General features: G+C 47.5%; 1 protein-coding gene across 2 annotated transcripts in view; it reads left to right on the top strand.

The window, feature by feature from the left end:
- The window catches only part of LOC135917290 (phospholipid phosphatase 3-like), a 44,580-nt gene extending 32,325 nt beyond the window's left edge, over positions 1 to 12,255 (top strand). For both annotated transcript variants that reach the window (XM_065450842.1, XM_065450843.1), the window contains exons 5-7: positions 319 to 433; positions 1,453 to 1,638; positions 10,305 to 12,255. In XM_065450842.1, the coding sequence (XP_065306914.1) occupies positions 319 to 433; positions 1,453 to 1,638; positions 10,305 to 10,358 (355 nt within the window). In that variant the 3' untranslated portion in view covers positions 10,359 to 12,255. The remainder of the gene's footprint in view (positions 1 to 318; positions 434 to 1,452; positions 1,639 to 10,304) is intronic.
- The last annotated feature ends 9,492 nt before the right edge of the window (positions 12,256 to 21,747 follow it).

The following is a 21,747-nucleotide window of genomic DNA, read 5'->3' as shown; positions in this document are numbered from 1 at the left end:
CTTCATCGTCTTTATTTTCTCCCTTTCCCTTTGAACTCCTTCCTACCTGCCCAACGCTATCTCTGCAATAAACCCAGCTGACTATCCAGCATGTGTCGAGTTAATAATAATAATATTGATTGATTGATTGATTGAGTGAGTGAGTGAGTGAGTGAGTGAGTGAGTGAGTGAGTGAGTGAGTGAGTGAGTGAGTGAGTGAGTGAGTGAGTGAGTGAGTGAGTGAGTGAGTGAGTGAGTGACAGAGAACCACGGGTGGCCAAAATTTATCAAGAACAATCCTTTGTGACAGTCACGTACATCAACGTATCTTCGTTTCAGTCTGGTGACGCAGTACCAGTGTGCCAATGAGGAAGCGTGGATCCTGGTCGACATGTACAAGTCATTCCCGTCCGGTCATTCGGCGCTCGCCTTCTACCTCTTCACCTTCGTCGCGGTGAGTGATGGGCTGATGGCGTCTGATTGAAAGGTTAGGTTTAATTAGGTTGATTGAAGTTAGGTTTAATTGAAATCGCCTACCCAACGTAACTAACAGTAACTAAAAGGGACGCTGAAGAGAATAGACTGGGCTCGCGTATATCACCCTCATTATGCCTTCGACGCAATAACGTTGCTTCTTTAGAGGAGAAAAATGAAATCCGAGAAGTATCGTTCTGAAATTCGACGCGAAGTGCGAGCCACCTATGATGTCGTCGTAGCTGTGAACTCCCGGCACTGTATGGCGCTTTCGCGAAAGCGAGTTCTTCATAGAAAAAGAAAGACCCCCCCCCCACCCTCAAAAAAAAGAAAAAAGAAATCTGGGCTAGTTCGAGGCTCGCAACGCGAATACCGATGTCGTCATGTCTTCGTGACGTCACCTGCAGCCGGTGCTCTTGGGACGTAAGTTTATCTGACACAATTGGGACAAAAAGTGCAACAACAGAAACGTAATAATAATTTTTTAAAAAGTAGCCGTCAAGTCTATGCTTGAGTTAAGGCCCACGAAACCGTACATACTCGAAGCCACGCCGAAAGGTCAGCTTACTGAAACGGCATAATAACCCACTAAAGCGCGCAACTCTCATACACGCACTGGAACCACTTCTGGAGTGACTATAGTTAAGCAGGTCGTGCGCCGCCGACTGGTGGGTCATGAGGGGCGGTCCTTCGGCCTTCGTCGACGCTTGGATGTCACCCTGCGCCTGAGTAAATACCTTGTGTGGCTAAAAGAAGCATGCGTAGCGTACCGCCCTTTAAGGATATTCCTCTACTGAATATGTGACGAGCGACGCGTAAAACGTATACGTAACGTCACTGTGTACACTGGCGCGTAGCCCCAACGACGCAAAGTATGCATTCGTTGTCCTTGTTGCCCTTGGTCTCCTTGTTTGTTGGCTTCTTATGATAGTTTTGTGTGCTACGCTGTACAGCGTGTTAAACGCCGCGCCATCTTTCCCGTTCTTCCTCGACGCGCAGGCGTACTGCGCCGTGCGGCTACCGTCGCTGACGTCGCGGTGGTCTCGCGGCGGCTGCCGCCTGCTGCAGCTGTGCCTCTTCGTGCTGGCCTGCGCATGCGCGGCGTCGCGCATCTACGACCGCAGGCACCACCCCGTGGACGTGGTCACCGGGGGACTGCTCGGCGTGCTCGGAGGACTGGCCACGGTGAGTGGAGCCTCCTTCGCGTGTAACCGGACAGGTATACGCGGAAGGGAGGAAAGGATCGGTGAAGGGGTTATAGCCGTGTAGGCACGTCCGGTTTGCTACCCTGCAGTTGGGAAATGGGGATAAAGGGGGCGAAAAGATGGGAATGGTGGACGAGAAGGCGCGCTGTAGTTGCGCGCAAACGTCAAGGTGCGCGTTCAAAATAAATCGGGAAACATAGGAAAAGACTAGTACAGTACAAAGTTCGTGGGTTTCATTATAGATGTGACATAAGAGCATAAGTTTAGCTTCAAGTTGAGTTACTTAAGTGTCTGGAATAGTCAGACTTAATTAGAACTCACTGATTACCGCTAGCCAAAGCACAGAATCGTTGACTTTAGGGACCCGCCACATGAACACGACTTCGGCGAAATTTCTGGAAACCCGGAAGCAGGAAGCGGAAGTAATGACGTCACACACAAGAAGGTTGTTTGACATTTAACCGGATAATTAATGGGGAACCGCTGCCTCCGAGTTGGGTTGCATATATGTATTTGATGTGCCTATTTAGGCAAATCGATTTTTCTTTGGTTGTTCTCAGCACGTACGGCGTGTGCACCTTCTATAAACCGGCATGCGGTATACAGTGGTGTGCTACGATTAGATTTGTAGTCCAACGAACGCAACACATTACTTGCACGTATAGTGACGTGCCGCTTTGTCGTTTCTTCACCCTCATTGTCACGGTGCACCAGGTAATTACTGAAAGATGCGTATCGTTTGCGAACCCCTCACTCGACCGGATGTTGTCGTCTAATTGCGAAAGACATTGCATGCGTGTCGCAATTTACCTAAACAAACGCGTTTTTCTTAACCAAACGTACCGCGCCAACTTCATATGTTGTTTTGTTTGAAAAATTAAAAAAAAGAAGAATATTGGGCATTCGATCCGATGTTCGAAAGAATTCTCCAATACTCGTATTCGATTCGAAAATTTCACCGTTCGAACGCACTTTAGTTACGGCAAATTGTGAACTTGATAATCGTAAAACAAGGAACGACTCGGAAACAAGTCCACGGCCAGTCAAACGTATCAGATGGAGACAAAAGGCAAAGGAAAGGCGGGGAGAACGTATAGCAGCGTATATATATGTGAACGTCGGCCCTCGCAAATGACGTCGTGCTCTCAGCACGCATTTCCTCCTCAGTCGTCTGCGATGCGTCGGTCCGCTTCCCGGCCGCACAACTCATCGCTGGCCGGCGTATATCCTACCGAAACCGTGATTTCCAGTGTTGGCAACAACGAACAAAAACGCAGTAGAGAGAGAGAGAGAGAGAGGAACGGTAACTTCGTTACGACCCAAGGGACAGCGTGGTGGTCAGGCTCGCTCGCGCGGGTCGTGGCGATGCCGACGACGTAAAATTTGTCACCCCGTATAACACACTTTATACTTGTCGCAACGCCGACGACCTGGCGCGAGAGCGACGGCCAGCAAATGCGTTTTTTCCGGACCGTGCGCGCGCGCGGCGTTTCCCAATTTGCCGAGAAACCTACGACGACAACGACTTCGCCGGAGATCCGCGCTACGAACCTCATCGCGTCGTCTTCCCTAGTTGCGGTATATGTGGAGTCGTTCATCTTGTTCTTTCCCGAACCGGGACCCCCCGCGCTGGCTTCGAATCAGCGCATCCCTTCTCGTCACCTACGCCCCCGCCCCTCCCCCATACCCTCCCCCGGGTTCTCTTCATTGGCCCCGTTTCCGACAGTTTTCGGTCATCAGTGGCGGGCCGTGGCGACGGAAGAGCGATATCAACTCTGTCATCGCGTTGGCGACGACGGACCACCTCGTTGTCGTAGCCCTGCTACGCCGCACTGCTTCGCCGAGACACCATCGTCGCCGCCGTCAACTCCTCTTCGGACCCGGTTCTCTCTCTCTCTCTATCTCTCTCTCTATCTCTCTCACGCACGCACACTCCTTCTTTCCTTTTTCCTCTCGGGGTCTCTCGCATCGTTCCTTTGGCTCATACGCACTCCGCCTCACTATATAGTTGCACGCATTGAAGCGAATTCTACGTGTCGCGTGGGTGCCACGACCAGGATCTAAAAGCAGGAGAATGGCTCATTCCAAGGGGTTGGACGGTTGGCGTCCGTAGTTGTCGTCATTGTCGTCGTTATCAGTGTAGAGGCCAGGGCCGTTGCCACGGAGGGCGGGGCATAGGCACGCAGGGAGCGACCACCTTCCCCCCTCCCTCCTGAAATATTTGTGTACCTCCCCGAAACGAAATTCCTGGTTACGCTTAGCACTGTCAAAGATCCCCAGTTTAGCCCGCCGTCCAGCAAGACCCGCCTTATGTGCCTGCAGATTTCCAAATCTCGTCACTCTGTCCACCTTGTTGGCACTTTGGCGTTGCTTTACAGTGAGAAGTTCAACATTTCGATCATCGTCAAACAAAAAAAAAAGTCAGAAAATGTCATTCAAGAATGTCATCCGAGTTCCACATTTTGGCTGCCGGGGTCACTAATTTAAATGAAATTTCAACAAAAACACGCAGAGAAGATGCTGTAGTGCGTGGGCTTCACCGTTGTACATCCCTTCTTCTACGTCATCGCCATCCCTCATCACACCTTCATGTACCCGTTCCCTCTCCCCTTGTGCGGAGTAGCACTATTCTAGAGCGCGCCAGCAAAGGCAGACCTCTCTGTCTTCCTTCAAACAAACTCTGATCTCTTTACAGTGTGAACGAGGGGGCAGAACATGCTGCGTTTATATGAACCCGGTAAAACCGGGTCGAGTCGGCTCACAGGATTCGTGTAAACGCTAGCGTGTCGGGATCGAGTGGACGTCGAGGCGAATTCTGTCAACCCGCCTGTAAGGAGTGAGTTGACTCGGCCAACCCGTCGTGCAAGACGCACGTGACCGCAGTCGGGTCGGGTTGGGTCAGTTCGACTTCCGATTCGACCCTATCGCGTCGAGTTCATGTAAACATACTACTGCATGCTTGACACTGTTCGCTTTACAGTGCCAACAACTAGAAGCAGGTTGAATGCACGCCGTCGAAAGAGCCAATGTCCGTGCTTCGCAGGGAAAGAGTGAGAACCCGCGAGAACTGAATTTACTATAGTACACTACTTGAGAAAATAAGCAGCTCCTCCAAGTATGTCGCTAATCCCTTGGTGCACGATTCGTGCTAAGCAGGAAGAGGATTACCACGCACGGATTCACTGCACGCAGTGTCCAAGTCCTCCTCACAGTTTGAGACACCCGGCCGGTTATAGCTTTTCCCACACTGCACAGAAATGTCGAGGCGGAGCATGACTTCCTTCCTGCCTTCGTCACTGCGCCGTCTCCGGTGGTGTGAGGCCATTTTTCTTCACGTAGCCCAGCTTTAGCCCGCTTTCCGCCGAACCATCCTTTTTCTCTTCTTCTTTTTTTTTTTTTTTCACGTGTAATCGGGCTCCGACACCACACCAACTCGCTTCGTCGCCCCCCTCTGTCCTGTAATGCACCAAACCCTTTTCTTCGTTCGTGAAAATAGAAACAGATGACAAAAAGAAGGAAATAAACAGAAATGCGTAAGAACTGGCTTCGTCTGTAAGCCGATTGGGCCAGACGTCTCCCCCACTTGGCATTTAGATTCTTCCCGGGGCCTCTCTATCCAGCGGCGCAACGCGAAAGGCTACTCTTCACAAAGCTCGTCTCTGGATATCCTATTGAAATCGTACCTCCCACCTCGCGAATACTCTTTTTCTCTCGCATCACTTTATGTATTTATCAGTTGAGTTTTCTTTTTTCTTCTCTCTCTCTCAAACCCGCGTGTCTTCAAACTTTTTGACGTTGTTGCCGCCCGTCTCAGCTTGAACTGAAGGAGAGTGTCCAAAAGCGTTGGGAAACCTCAGAACTTCCATCCGAGCTGGGCGTCGGGTTGACCTATTACACATACTTCGCATACTATCCGGGAGGCCACTGAAAGCTTGCTTTTTATTTTGTGCGTGTGTGTGTGCGTGCGTGCAAAATTCACGACGGAGGGCGGATGAAATACAGACACACGCTCATATACTAGGCGCACAAGCGTGAATATATAAAAGTGAGGAAGACTGGGCAGCTTCTCATACGTGACGGGCCTTCTTCGTTCGTCCTCTTCGTCACTTCTATAATTGTTCGACGCGAGAACCTAACTGAGTGAAGAATTTTCGAGGGAGTAACGACGAAGTCCTCGAAAGAATTTGAGGGAATGAAACAGAACGACTGTACGGAAGTCTCCGAGAAGCGAAAAAGAAAATCTGACAGTGCAAGGTACGATGAAAGGGGCCAGTCTGTCTGTGAGGGGAAACCGAGCTCGGACAAATGGACAGAAGCAATGGCGCGAGCGCAGTAGTCGACCTCCCTTTCCTCTCTGTCATCTCGCAAGCCCACCCTAACGCGTCCGCAAAGCTGTTAGCGAAGGCGGTAAGGGTGGCAGCGCAGTGAGGAGGGGGGAAGGGGGGGGGGGGTGTGCGGATGGGGGCGCAAATGTCGTAACTGCGCCCCGCACGATTGGGCAGACGACAAAGGGAACGCAAGATTAGATGAAGGGGAGGAAAGAAGAAGAAAAGGGAAAGAAATGGGGTAAAAGGGAGTCGTACTAGAAACGGTCAGCGGGGCCGCTACCGTCGCTCCATCACAAAAATATGAAACCTCCCTCGCCTCCACCTCTTCTCGTGTCGGCTTTCTCCGTTTCGGAAAGCAAAGGACACAAAATGCGGACGCGCGGGTTCTCTGCGCAGCAGCAGCAGCAAAGGAGACATCTCTTAACAAGGACTGAAATATATAGTGCGTGGGGCCAAGTAATGTCAAAATGCGTGCCTCGACGGATCTGGCTTCCCTGTAGCCTTTCCCCTTTCCAATGCCCCTCCCCCCCCTCCGCCCCGAACGTCAAAAGCGGGCCCCTAGTGGCTGGTGTGTCTGTCCGTCCGTGTGTCCGTCCCGTCCATCCATCGACAGCCCGTCGTGCGCGGGCTTGCTTGGTTGGGGACTGCGGTATCTGACGATCGTAGATCAACCGCCCCGAGTTTTCTAACAGCCGAGGCGGTTTCGTATTGATTTCGAATCGAGCGCCAGTCGTGTCCGTTCCCCTTTCCCACGTCCCCCCCCCATTCCCTTACGATGTCCGGCCCTGTGTGGAAACACGCGACATCACCAGAGAAAGGGTTCGCGCGGTGCGTTTTGCGGGAGAGCGAAATAAAGAACAGCGCAGTGGGTGGACGTGGCGGCAGACGGATATATATGGGCTGACCAGGGCAGTCCCTCACAAAACCTGTGTGGGGACCGTCTATCCCTTTCCTCTTTCTTCTTCCCCTTAACTTTCTTCTCTCTTTCCACATGCTTCCTCACGACTTCCTTCGCTCATTTAATTCCTTTATTCTTTCTTCATTGATTGATTGATCCATTCATTCATTCCCTATGCTCCTGTTGCTCATTCCTCATTCGTGCATCTACTCTTCCTTATTCGTTTCCTTTTACTTTCCCCCTCTTCCATTCATCCCCATCATTTCCTTGGATCCTTACTTGCATTTGTTTCTCTTCCTCCTTGGTTTGCTTCTTTTTTCTCGCCTTCCTCGTACGGTTCCATCCCTCTTTCTTAAGTTCATATTCTTCCCTTTCCCTTCTCCATCGTTCACTTCCTCTCTACTTCCAATACTCATTTCTTTCATTCATAATTTCTTTTAATTCTCCTTCGTTGCATCTTTCTTCCGTACTGCGTTTATTATATTTTTTTCTCATTCGCTCATTCAGTTATTTTCCTTCCGCTATTATGCTCCTCGTGCTTACCTTTTGTTTCATTCTTCCCTCTTTTCCGTTTCTCCCTTGCTTCCCTCCGGATTCCCCGCGCATCTCCTTCCTTCTTTCTTTTCTTAGTTCATCTTCTTCGTCCCTTCTTTGATCCCTCCGTCCCCCTTAATTTCCTCACCTTCTCTCCTTCCCATTTTATTCCCTTCGACCTTTATTTGCTGATTAATCATTCATTCCTTCATTCCTGCCTTCCCTCTTTCAATACATTCATTCATTCGCCATTTCCTTTCCTCCTTGTTTCCTTTCTTTCGTGAAGAGAGATAATTCCTTTTGGCCTCGTGTCGCCGTTCTAATTTTTCGACGAGGCCGCGCATATTCGCCCGTCCGCTCATTCCACGCGTAGCCTGGTTCAGCTGCCGCGGTTCTGCGCGAGTATTTGCTTATTGTTTGATGGCTTCGCCGCGTTCACCCAGTCCTGTCGCCGGCAGTGCTTGTCTCTCGCTTAACCATCACCACATCACCCTTACTTTCTTTTTCTTTCGGAAGGCCGAGACAGTGTGGTGTATGCGACAAATGCCAAAGGAAACAAAACAAAAGTCGCGAAATAAAGCTCTTTCATTACACGGCCTTCCCTCCCCAGGCCGTGTCCCCTGTGTCTCGTCGGTTTAATCTTCTCATTCGCGGAACCACGGTTTGTCACCCACTCTTATTTTTCCCCGCTCCGCAGTTCGGTTTTCTTTCTTTTTTTCATTTTATTGCCCCCTGTGCCCTTTCGTTTTTACCAGGCCACATTCGGCCGTGGTCCAGCGTCGTACTTGTCATTCGCTCGGAATTGTTTTCTCTCTTCCTTTTATTTTTGTTTTTCTATTCCTTATAGTTCGCTTTCACAGCGTCCTTGCGCCGGCGTCTGTGTGGTACACGATCGCGACGCAACAGACATTTTATCAGAGGACAGAGAGGAGAGCCACGCTTTAATCGCGTCCCGAGCTGCGAAATTAGCTTATTTTTTCCTCTTTCGCCCCATTTTCTGTTTCGTTATCTCTGCCCTACAATCTAGTTTGCCGTCTCTTCGCTTTATTTCGCGTCTGCTTATCTTCTGCTTGTCTTCTGCTCGCCTTCTGCTTTGTTTTCTGCTTCTCTTTGTCGTCTGCTTGCTCACGAAAGTAAAAGCAGAACACGAACGTGAACACGGTGGCGCAATTTATGTTCGCCGACCGTATACGTATATATATACGTATATATACGTATATATATATATATATATATATATATATATATATATATATATATATATATATATATATATATATATATATATATATGACCTTTAGCGAGATTAAATCCCATTTCTCTGCAGCGCGCCGTTCGTTCCGGGCTCGTTCCTTAATGCGGATCTTCTCTGAATCGCCAATGCCATCCGGTACCACCCGGTTCGTGATCCGTTCGCCATGACGTATACACTACTGTGTAAGCCCCGAGAGAGCTGTTCCGGTCACTGCCCCTCGAAAGCACGCTAGAGGGCGCCCGTATAGAAGAGCTCCTGTTGGTGTGATGCTGTTTTCTTGGAAGACCTTTCCATTTGCCTTGTACTTTAAAGTACTTGAGTCGCACTTATTCTTTTATTATTATTATTATTATTATTATTTTGTTTAAGTTGTAGACTCAAGTGCTGGGAATATTCCATTCTCTCCTTTTGAGTTGAGCCTTAAGTCTGAATTCCCGCGTTGACATTTTCGTAATTCTGTGCGTTCGGAAAGCGAGCGGTAATTGCTGTCATGCCCGTTTGCTGTGTCCTTGCGAGTCGAGATTAAAATGTGAAATTGGTGTATTCGTAAACGACGTATTTGTGGCTACACAACATGGCGCTGGGCTGGTTGATGATGATCATTATGGAACATGTTGAGCGTGGACGGAACAAGACGAGGACACCAACGGAGTAGACATTAGGGATATCTAGAATATTCAGTGGTACTAGTGTAAACGCTGCCGAAAACAACAGGGCTGCCGTCTGCTTCTTGTGAAGTTGTAATCAACCATGAAACGCTGGAAACATTTGTGAATTGTTTGCGCGACTTTTTATTTCGAAGAAAGAACTGCAGTTAACCTCAATTTAAACGAGTCAATGGGACCAGCGGATTACTTCGTTAGATCGAGAACTTCGTTGAATCTGTAATATTCAAAGCAGTTATGCGAACAACATATTTATTCAAAGACAAAAGAAAAAAATACTTTTTACCTTCTTATGCACTTACCATACATCGTAAGCCCGTTGAGCGTGTCCTGTGTACATTTATGGGAACGGCAACCCTTTACATGCCGATAGCGCCCGTCGCATGGTCTGAAACCTGACATAGCCATATTTTGCCACATGTCTTGCTCAAAGGTTCGTTAAACCGGGCGAGCTGTAGACTTCACGTCGTTGCTTCGAGATTTTTAACGCATCAGGCTCTACGAATGTCTAAGGTAGTAGAAGGCAATTGTAGAAGTAATGTCATCGATTACACCTTGGCGGCAGTGATATGTAATACCTTTTTGTTGCCATTCACATGTATTATCAATCATGAGCCATTTGCACTTGCGTGTGGTTCTGCTTTTTGCCTCGACGAATGCTTCCACAATGCGTAAACTGTCACGCCTTGTCGAATGAATGTTTTATTCAATTGAAATATGTATATGAAGCAATTGAGCGTTTCCGCTCCGTTGTGACGAGGTTGTCACCACTGAGCTGCTGACTCGTCAAGGTGCGGTAATTGCAGCTTTTATCTTTTCTGTACAGAAAGAAAAACTGGAAGCATTCACTCATTCATCCAGCCATTCATTCATTGTAATTAAATAGACATATTCGAATGTTATTGACGCTGATAATCACGATGATTTCGTAGAACTCATCATCGACGTTTTGTTCTCTCGTTCCAGGTGCGGTGGTTCGTCTCGAGCAGTCGACATCGTATCGAATCTAAAGCCCAATGAAGATGAGCGAGAGAAAAGAGATCGCGCGTTACTCCGCGCCAACGTCATAGAGTAGCAGTGATATTATACACATCTATTTAATTACCCCCTCGTTCGACATTCCAACGCGGCGCGCCGAAGACGTGGGCAATGTTACAGCACGGCTTCTTGTTTTCCTTCTCCCCGGAGTTCGTTAATCGTGTTGCGCGTGTTGGCTTCTGTAGCAGGACTTCACCCGCCACTACGTTTTGGGGAGTTAACAGACGTACGCGCCACCTGTGAGACGACAACGACTTAGCTTGAGGCGCCGCGGCATCGGAAAGTATTTGCTCACTTTTGATTCATTCCTACCTTCACAGGTGGCGCGACACTCGTAGACTCCGAAACGTTGGACACGTTTGGGCGTGTAGCAGTATTTTGGAACATGGGACCTCTAACGTAAAATGATTCGCGACTTTCGCAATACGAGAACTGTGCGGTCGTTTTCGTGTTGTTTCTTTTAGTGAATATTATTTCTGTACGGCTTTCATCTATATGTGTCGCATACTGTTGACAGCAGTAAAATATCGCGACGGAGATTACGTGGACACGTGGTAGCGATGGTTATCACGAATGATGCTCGAGTTGGACTTGGCTTAGATTGTACAGGGTCATTTTGGAAGAAATGGCACGGCAGAAGCACAGTGCACAACGCCGATAACAGGACGAGAAAGAAACGTCCAGCGCATGTGTTCCGTTATTATTTTTTTTTGTACTGTGCGTCGGTGCTGTTCACAAAGGTAATCACTTGGTATCTGCAAACCGATCACAGGCGAACCAGGTTATATCGAACAAGCTTATTGTGTGCTAAAAATAGTTCCACATATCAGGTAATTCGATATACCCAAGTTCACCTATAACGAAATTAAGATTTTTTTAAATGTTTTCGTTAAGTACGGATTCGTTATATCCAGAAGAGAAATGAAGGAAGCAAGATATTCATTTATTGAAAAACAGTAGTACGAGTAGTTGGCGGTAACGTTTACCTATGTCTCGTACAAAATACCACACGAAAAACAACAGGACCCTACCGCAGCGCGTTTGCGCTGTACAAGGTTGCACATACGTCTTGCACTGCCTTCGGAAAATGAGGCTTAGTGGCACCTGTAACGTTGTCTAGTCTTACGAGCCCTCTTCTTTCGTGTCGTTTCTTCCAAAAAATGACCGCGAACCATGCGCTACCCGTTGCAAGCGGTACCATCCCATCCACATGCTCACACACGCGCGCGCGCTCGCACGCGGGCACGCTCGTGCGCATGCGCTAGCTCACTCACCGTTCTCGCTCGCTCGCTCACTTACGGACACACACATACGTTCACCTCCACACAAATCAAAATGACCATCGGCGAAGCGTCTACAACTCAAACCGTCCCGTTTTTCTATAAAAGCATCTGTGTGCATCGAATCGTTATTATATATACACACACAGACAGGCAGCGTCTCTGGCGGAGGAGTTTTCGCCGCGACGTCGTTGTTGCTTCCGCTCTATCTCTACAGTGGTTGTCTTCTCTTTGAATCGTCGCCGTCGTTGTTGTCGCCGTCGTTGTTGTTCTCGTGCGACCCCCACACCCCCGTCCCGTAACCGCGGCAGTGTACCACCACCACCACCACCAACAACAACAACAACGTCGCGCACTCACACGCACGCGCGCGCGCGACCGCGACGATCGAAGTTGTGTTTTTTTTTTTTTTTTTTCTTCCTCATCGTCATCCAAGGTCGAGCGCGCGCTTCTATTTCCAAAGCTGGCGTGACCGGCCCGGGAGCTGCATGTTGCCAGAGCGGCCTCCAGGACACTGCGTTGTTGCCAGACGCGTAGCGGCAGACTGGCGGTTCCGTATTTTTGTACGCTGAGCGGGAATTAAAAAAGAAAACATGAAACTTCGGTTGTTTATTGTTGTTTCCTTGTGGCCTGCCTACACTGAAGCGGGCGTCTACGACCACAGGCACCCGCCCTGGTTGCTCAGTGGCTATGGTGTTGGGCTGCTGAGCACGAGGTCGCGGGATTGAATCCCGGCCGCGGCGGCCGCATTTCGATGGGGGCGAAAACACCCGTGTACTTAGATTTAGGTGCACGTTAAAGAACCCCAGGTGGTCGAAATTTCCGGAGCCCTCCACTACGGCGTGCCTCATAATAAGAAAGTGGTTTTGGCACGTTAAACCCCATAATTTTCTTTCTTCTTTTTTTTTAACGAGCGCAGGTATTCAATCAGTTCCCTTCGACGAGGTTGCAGTGCACATGCCGGCATGCGTGGTGGACGTAATCTTCAAACGCCGTTCGCGCTTCTCGCGCATGCGCTGTGCAGACGACACGATTTCAGTGAACCTCGAGCACGAAGGCAGATAAATAAACCAGGAGGTGATATCACGTTACGTTACGCTGCTAGCCTTGGAAAGCGAACTCTGCGTGAAGCCATTCCCTTCGCTTTTTTTCCCCTCGCAGTACCGGCCCAACGCGTTACTTATGACACTCAACGTATTGGCCGAGAGTGTTTGGGTACTGGTCGTTTTCAATCGATTCGCACTAGTTTGTCTGCCCTGCCGTAAATAGAGTGCACTAGAAATTCTACGCCACTGTACCGTATAGCTCTGCATGCAAGTGGCGTGCAAAACGGGTGCACTAAAACCTACCGCGGGGTCTGACGTAGCCATCACGTGTAGGGCCGGTTCGCTTGGCTTTAATCGTGTTGCGTAATGCTCCCTCCTGGTTCGTTTCTTCCTCCGTGGCATCGATAACTTTTAGGGTCACCATTCCATTTAGTAAAGTGGAGGCGTACCGACGCACACGCGTACTGGTACGACGGTAGTCTAGTACACTGTTCTGGTACACCGGATGACGTAGACGCGGGTAGCAGTGCTGCTAGCGACATCTTGTGACGATACGTGTCCCACAGTATGGTGCAGAACTTTATTGACAAGGCTTGTCGTTCGGCCTTGTTCGTATATGGCGCAGTAAAAACGCCTGAAAAGACGGGTATACGATGAAGCATGAGGCCCAAATATACGAGCACTATTGCGACGATGGACTGTATTCGTTCTATACGCTGGCGTAAAAACATAACTTGCGTAGACGCTCTTTCCACCTTTTCTCATTTTCTTTTTCAAAATAAAAAAGAGCTCTGAAACATTAGCACGCCTCTTGTGCGTTATGGATCACAGTGCCGCGAGATGTTGCCGCTAGTGTTGGTGTTCCCACATACGTCTACGTATGCCGGTGTTCCCATACATGTATCCGCTAGTATGTAATCGCTTAAATTAGAAGCTGGCTCATCACTCGACCGTCTCACCGAAGTAAGTCCTCCGTATTCACCACCATACTCAGTGTTCTTCGGCTGGTAAGTAGTTTTATAACTTCGCACGATACAATAACTGCTTGACAGTATCCCTTGTTATAAATGAGTACGGACAGGTGCGTAGCACGCTAATCGATCATATTTATTTGAAACATCGCAACTTCGCATACAGCTACTTCATCAGAAAGAAAGTCTACTTCTTTTATTATTTTTTTTTGTAGAATCACCTTTGTGGGAAGTGAGCTTCCCTGATTTTATCACGTTCACAATAACGTAGCGCTATAAGGGAATGCACAATTAGCATCAGCACTTAAATGAGAGATGGACAGAGAAGCACTTTAAGCGCAGCTGGAGACGCTAGCCTAGCGAAATGCCTGGCATACAACTCCGGATGAATAGGGTGTAACGTCGGAAAAAAACAAATAAGCAGTAAAAAGAAAATTAGGAAAACGCGTGAAAGCCACTGAGCATGAATCACTGCTTTCTATCAATAATAATTCGCGAGCCTAACTTGGTAGATTATAAGGAAGCTTGAGAAGCCATATAGGTCCATAGAATAAGCCGATACCGACTCGTGCTAGCTCGCTCACCATTATTTTCGCAGACAATGTACTTCACCTCCATGTTCAAAATCGCCGTCGCTGACCTCTCTTCGTACTCACGCAAGCGGCATTCACTCTTGTCCACGATCAAATCCAAACTCACCGGCACTCACTCTCTCCCGCGCGTACTCACGCATACACGGGAAGAAGCGGCGAACAGTTCTAATTGCCGTAAACAGTTTTCCCAACGCTAAGTAATCAAACAGTTAGTCATTCTTTTGAAACGCGTGTGGAACAGTTTGTGTACTCGTGAGTGAGTGTGAGTCGAACGCAGTGGTGACCTCCAGAGCACATCTCGTGGCTTCCTCTTCAATAACAAGTTGCTGTGTAATCGCCGAAGCATGGCGTTGCACTTCGCCGCGGGAATTCATACGCTCGGTGAGTTCTCAGTATTTAGGTGGCTGCCTCGAATCCCCTCAGTGGCCTTCAACCAGGTTTGTATAAACGGCGATTAGAGGTTACTTCTAAGCGGTGATGGTAAGTGACGCTTAAGTTACACGTAACGCGGTCAGCCTTGTCAACTGCGATTGTTCCGTTTTTGCGATTATATGTTTCCAGGTTCCTAATGATAATCATCATTCGCAGGTAATAATTAGCTAAGATTAGCTGCAGTAACGAAGTCGGCAAGGTTTTCCCGTAAGCGAGGACCAGGGGCGTAGCCAGGGGGGGGGCTTATGGGGCTTCAGCCCCCCCCCGAAATTTTTTCGTGCTGTCCATGCACCGCCGACCGAAGTGACCTCCGGCGCCGGAAATCACTCTGGATTTTGTCTATAATGTCTTTTTGACGCTCGAAAAGACATTTAACCGCGAAGATTGCAAACTCGGGCTGGATTTCGTGGCAATGCCCATTCACCGGAAGTCACATAACGCCAAGCAGTCCCATCCGAGCACGAAGTTTCGAGGGCGCTTTGATGGTGAGCGGGCTCGCCGCGGCATCTCACTGAGGCCATGGAATCTGTGGAGCGCATGGATATCAATTGCGAAACTTTATGGGTATAAATCTCATAAGCTCTTGATGTGAAAGGTGCATTGACATTTCCAAAGTTGTGCTTTAGATTTTCAATTGCGGAACTTTGTGCGTTTAATGTTGTTATAAACATTTGACGCCAAATGTCTATTCACTTTTCTAAGGTCTTACATCGGAACATACAACGAGACAAGCCAAATCAACACACTAGCAGACGAGTTGACAAACAGGCAGCGAGGTCCAATGAGACGAAGCGTTGGGGTGGTTCATTTGTGCCGTCATGTCACATAAAAAAATATAAACATTTTTTTTTAACCTACGCCAGAACATCCATGTCAAGACACTCAAGCCAGCCAAAGTAAATACGTTCTTATTTATTTTTTCTACTTTGACTTTTATTCGCGAGGACACATTGAGCCTCTTCGATTTTTTTTTGTTCTCGCTACCCTAACCGCGGGCTGCCAAAGCCAACCAGAGCGCATACGTTTTTCTCGTATGGCCCCGACCACCGTGCGGTACACTTTGGTGCGAGTTCGGTTTGCTCTGGCCGAGTGGATTTTCACCGAACAGAGTTTTGGATGTCTTCTGGCTAGCAGACGAGAAAAAAAAAACAATGGTCGCTCGCCGCCATCACTGTGGGAACTCGAAGGATTGCACCGCATTCCTTGAGCGGAACCTTTCCGGAAGGTCTTCTTTCTCCGCTGTAGGATACTGAGCAGTATGCGTATGGTTCTCAGTGGACCAAGCGTCTCATGTTTTCTTCGGTATTCCTTCCATAGCCCCATTAGGTGCCCGAAGTAGGCATTAGATTCTGGCCAAGATACTTTCCTATGCGTTTCTTTTTCCTTTCGGTGCCTCCGCCTCACAGAAAAAAAATACATTGTTGCGGCGCAGCGAATTGTCGCATGGTGAAAGTTCGATTTTGATACTTCTTTTGCGGAAAGTAATGGGCGACGGGACGCTTCAGTTGCCGGATACGTTTATTATATTATTGCGAAAGCAATTATATGGACACTCCAGGCGCATTCCTGCCATCGCCCTCATGTTTCGTATAAAGTCCAAGGGTGATAACATCGTGACCACGCGCTGCATGCTGTATGTGCGAGTGAAAGCGTAGGAGGGGAGGTGGAATGGGTGAGCCGACGATGGTGGCTCAGTCTTGTGTGCGCAAAGGAGAAAAGCGGGGAGCAAGCGCGCCGCCTTCCGTCGCGCGCAATACATCGGGGGGAGTGGATGGAATGGGGGCGGAATCTAGGATTCTGTGAATCTATGATTGTGCAACATGTTTATTTGCCTTGTTTGACGCATTATATACAGTTACTTCTTTATTACAGTATTATGTACGCATTATACAGTTATTACAGTTATACAGTTATTAGACGCATTATATACAGTTAACTTATACAGTTACATACATAGACTCATTGGAGACTTATACGTATACTTAAATATCTTGTTGCGAGGTTTTGTGTATACATGCAGTGAACTTTGCTTCCAGTGACACTTTTTTGTCCTTTATCAAGCAGTATTTTCTCATTTGCATATCCCATTGTATCTTTGCATTTCTAATGTACGAGGGCGAGTCAAATGAAAGTGAGCCTACCCTAACCACGCAATAATGGTTCGGTTCATTATCTGCGAGGCATGCGCGTAGGAGAACGGCATGTCTCATTTACAAAAGTGACACGCAGGTGTGAAGATAAATGTTCTTTAATGCTCTCATACACTGGGTTGAATATGGTTGCGTCACATAATGGACACTTCAAAAGTTGAACAACTCGGTGTCGCGAAGTTTTTGACAGCTGAAGGTGTTTCCAAAACAGAAATTAATCACCATATGACTGCCGTGTACGTTGAACACTGCATTTCATTGACCACTGTGAATCGTTGGAGCAAACGGTTCAAAGGACGTTGCAAAGACATTCCAAGACCGGGCCAAAACCATCGTGCAATCACCCCCCACACAATTTCAAAGGTTTATGAGCTGATGAAACAAGAACAGAGGATAAGCATCGATGAACTGGCAGACCGTCTGAACATCAGTCACGGTTCGGTTCACGCCATAATTCATGAGCTTCTCGGCTATCGGCTCTTTGGTGCGCAATGGATCCCCAAGATTTTTATCCATCGCGAGAAGACGAAGAAGTTTCGCGCTGCCTTGACTCATCTGATCGGGTATCACAATGAGCATGGCGACTTCTTGTTTGCAACTGTGATCGGGGACGAACCTTGGTGCCACTACTACGAGCCTGAAACACGACGGCAAAGCTTACAGCGGAAACATTCGAATTTACCACGCCCAAAGAACGTAAAGGCCATCATTTCCGCTGGAAAGGTGTTGTTGACTTTTTTTTTTCGATCGACAGGGTCCATTACTGATAGAATTTGCTAAATCTTGACAGGCTATCAATTGTTTCCGATATTGTGAAACGCCAGAACGGCAGCGTGTCGCAATCAAGAACGAACAACGTGGAAAATTGACGAATGGGGTCATCTTGCTCCACGACAATGCCTGTCCCCACGTCGCTTATGTGGTTAATACAAAACTGGCAAAGTTCAAGTGGGAAACGCTGCAACATCCGCCATACAGCTCAGACCTGTCACCTTGCGACTTCTACATTTTGGGGCAACCGAAAAAACAGCTCAAGGGAACCAGATACAGACTTTTTGAAGCAGCAACCCAAGGAGTTTTATAAGACGGGAATCACGCAATTCGTTAGTCAATAGGACAAATGTCTAAATTCTCATGAAGACTACTTTGAAATAAAGTACCCCGTTGTTGGCTCATTCATTTGACTTGCCCTCATATATCTTGCAGAACTGCTTTTTATACGTGCTCTCTGTCGCGACTATAACTTCGGTGCAATTACTCACGATACACGACAAGGGACAGCTACTCCTGCGTAATACAATGCAGCAAACGACAGCGTCATTGAGATTTTTCACTGGCCATTGCATATATACAAGAATGTAAGCACGGTTCTTGAATGACAAAGTTTCATTAAGATATTTGTCCTCAACTTGTTCAGTTCATTGCCTTTTAATTTTTCATATTAGCGGCATGCGCTGCTTTCCTGGTTTCGAACTGATATAGTTCTACAGTTCGTTTGATATTTTCTTTACTTAATAAATAGACAAAAAACATGGACGCATTGACGTCAGTTATGTTGGGCACAATTTTTGGCACATACGAGTATAATATTTTATGAAAAAAATACATATTTTACTTGTATTTACAGAGCGTAGCTTTCAAGAATTCGTTTGCAGCATCTTTGGCAATGACAATGCAGTTATTATTCATGTATTTGATCCCTCGATAAATTGTTTAAGAGGAAGCTTTAGCTCGGGCCCAATCCGACGCGGCCTATTCAAATACTTGTAAAACGCAGAAACGCTTTTCTGAGATAATCCTGCTAATCGCTTTTATTGAAATTGGTTGCATTTGAGAGAGAAAGTTAAATCCTAGTGTCTGTTGCAAACAGAACTTCGATTTAGGGCCTGAATTTCGTTTAAAATATTTTGGAAGATTCGAAAGTTTGAAAAAATAGAAGCACGGCGTTTACAAACTAATAGCTATGCATGAAGAACAGATATTGTGGTTCTGTAAACGGCATTTATTATAACAGTCAAAGCGGACAAGTTTGCTGTGTCAATTTGTATCTTACGTTAATTGGTTACGTTGTGTACAAGGGTTCTGCAAAAGCCGTATTTCCACAATACTAAATTTTTTTGAGATTCATGTGTAACATATTTATTTTGTCCGCTGTAGATGTACTATTAGATGCAATTCACAGAATTGTGTTATCACTTTTCATTGTTGAGTCACGGAGTTTTAAACTTGATAGTTTCGTTTTCTGAAAATTTTCAATTTTGGCCAATTTTTAATAAATAATTGACCTCCTAAATGAAAAATTCGAAGCCAGTAGTCTTTTAAATGCCACAAACCTCCTCAAATTTGCTGAAGTGGTTGCAGGGAAAAACGTGCAGCTACATATATATATATATATATATATATATATATATATATATATATATATATATATATATATATATATATATATATATATATATATATATATATATATTGGGCCAGTGGCGTAGCCCCCCCCGAACAAAATTCCTGGCTACGCCACTGGCGAGGACTCACTTCGCTAAAACTCTTGGGAAGCGTTCAAGATCGGCGAAATATATACGTGTGAGCACACAAATCACGACATACGCAATCACAAATAGCTTCGTATTCACCGCAACCACCAACGTTCCTATATGGGTATGAGCCACTCTAAGAACGCTGAACTTCCACAGCGAAGTTGCAACTTTATTATTATTATTAGTAGTAGTAGTAGTAGAGTTATTGCTGCTGGATAAATAAAGTTTATTCCTATCCTAGAGTTATTGCGATAGCAATTATATGGACACTCCAGTCGCATTTGTGCCGTCGCCGTGAGGTTCCGTGTAAAGTCTAAGGGCGATAAATAAAGGCGGGAGGCCTTCCATGACTACGCAGGCCTCCCGATAAAAGCCTCGGGAGGCCTGGCAGTCATGGAAGGCCTATTTCCCCAAGTGTCAACGCGCAGAGGGGCTGCGAAAGAAAGGATCGAGGGACGGTGGCAGGGGACGTTGGCTTGACGAGGCCACAGCTACCTGACGTCATGCTCCATCTCGCCATTTTCACTGCACACATTTTCTTTCCTCCATGAAGTGAAAGGCCACATAACCCCTCGCCACACGTCTCCCCGTAAAGGTTGGCGGTTGAGGTGAATTTATATCGTTCCAGCGGAGCTCCAGGCATCAATGTAACCACAGAGGAGTCGTATGCAAGAGTCACATCTGTACACCCCAACAGTTTTGCAGACAGCAGACTTGTATGTCTACCACCCGCGCGAGACAGTTACCGTTTTTCTTCTTTCTTTCAGCCACTTCCACCACCTCCCCGTAAAAGTAGAAGAATGGCAGCGCCCAACTACAATGTGCCCCAAACCATTCCAATGTGGCTGACAGTGAGATCGTCGATTCGTCTGCGGCAAGCGCCCACCAGATGCTGCCTGTCTCCGCTTCCCAGCGGGGTGCCTTGATAACAAGCGACGCTGACACCGAATCACCCTAGTACAAGAGCTTGGTGGCGCAACCCACCGCCCCGTTCCAAAGGATACGCTCATATCATCCATCCATTCATCCATCCATCTATTACCCTACCTGGTGAGGACGCGGCCGATCAGCAGACGTCACCTCCTCAAAAAGCATCACGCCACCCGCCATTCTGTGACCCTCCTTGCGGGAGGTGTACTGCTGCCAGCTAGTGGTGCGTTCAGCACGTAGTACGTGAAGGCAACAACGTGCGAGGTTGTTGCGGTTGCGCGTCTGTTTGGACTCGATCAAGAGATGCCTCGCCAATACAGAACTCCTGCAGGAATTGTGGTGCGGTATAGAGAACCCCGATCACGCAAGCCCACTTCGCCACTCAGAAAGATGACTATGACGACTTTTTACAGCAATCGTGACTCGCCCGACGGTGTGCGGTTACGGTGTGCGAGGCCGTGCAAAAACTACCAAGTACTGTGGAAGCACATGCGTACGAATGGTGAACTTTGACCAAGTCGCCAAATGCATATAGTATTTCGTAAACAGTTTAATCCATCATCACGTTTACAGCTTGTCTCTTCGTCATCACTTTCGCGTCTTTCTTCTCGATTACTTGCCTCCCCTTTCCCCTCTGCTGCCCACCGTTCGTGTGCCAGCACTGAAAGTACAGTGAACTTACACTTACAGTGTGGCTAGCATGACGTTCTTTTTTAAATCTCCATATGTCAATAAAGCAATCATATACTACGCCTCAGAACAGCGTCTTGTCGGCTTACTGTATTACGGTCGGTGAAAACTTAAGAATTCAGCAGGGGCTCCAATCACGAAACGGAGCTGCGTCTGCCTTCTGTGCCTCCGCGCTCCAAAACACAGTTCCCGAGAGACGCCTATATTGAAAGTTCACGGCCGTGAAATCGCGGAAATGAACGAAACAATTAACTAGTGCAGCCGCAGATACTTATTATTATGATATTTTTTCCCGTCGGACAGCGGTGTACTTGGCTCTGCGTTTTGTAGTGTTAGAGTGGCTAGCCCTAGCAGGGGCAAATGCACTATCCTGGCAATGAATGCGCCAGCCAATTACGTTTGCCAATTTCTGTTACATCTCGGCTGAAACGAACTACTTTCGTCTGCCAGGAACTATGTTTTGCAGTGGCGGAGGCGCAGATGCAGTAAGGTTCTGTGAGCGGAGCTTGTAATGAATTAGCAGGCTCTTCATTTGCCACCCACATAGTAAGCTGCGCCAAAATTGTGCCAAATTATGTACAAAAAATGCGCCAAAAATTATGTACACCGGGGTTAAGGAAGTGAGACAAGGGAGCGCGACTGATATTACGTACGTACAGCTCTCATTTGATAGGACTGGATTTGACTCAAACCAAAAGATTATTTCATCTAGCCGAGGTATCGGAGCCAGACTCCTTTTACA

The sequence above is a fragment of the Dermacentor albipictus genome, chromosome 9 (assembly GCF_038994185.2).
Source record: "Dermacentor albipictus isolate Rhodes 1998 colony chromosome 9, USDA_Dalb.pri_finalv2, whole genome shotgun sequence".
Lineage (NCBI taxonomy): Eukaryota > Metazoa > Arthropoda > Arachnida > Ixodida > Ixodidae > Dermacentor > Dermacentor albipictus.
This window is presented reverse-complemented; position numbering and strand designations above follow the sequence as displayed.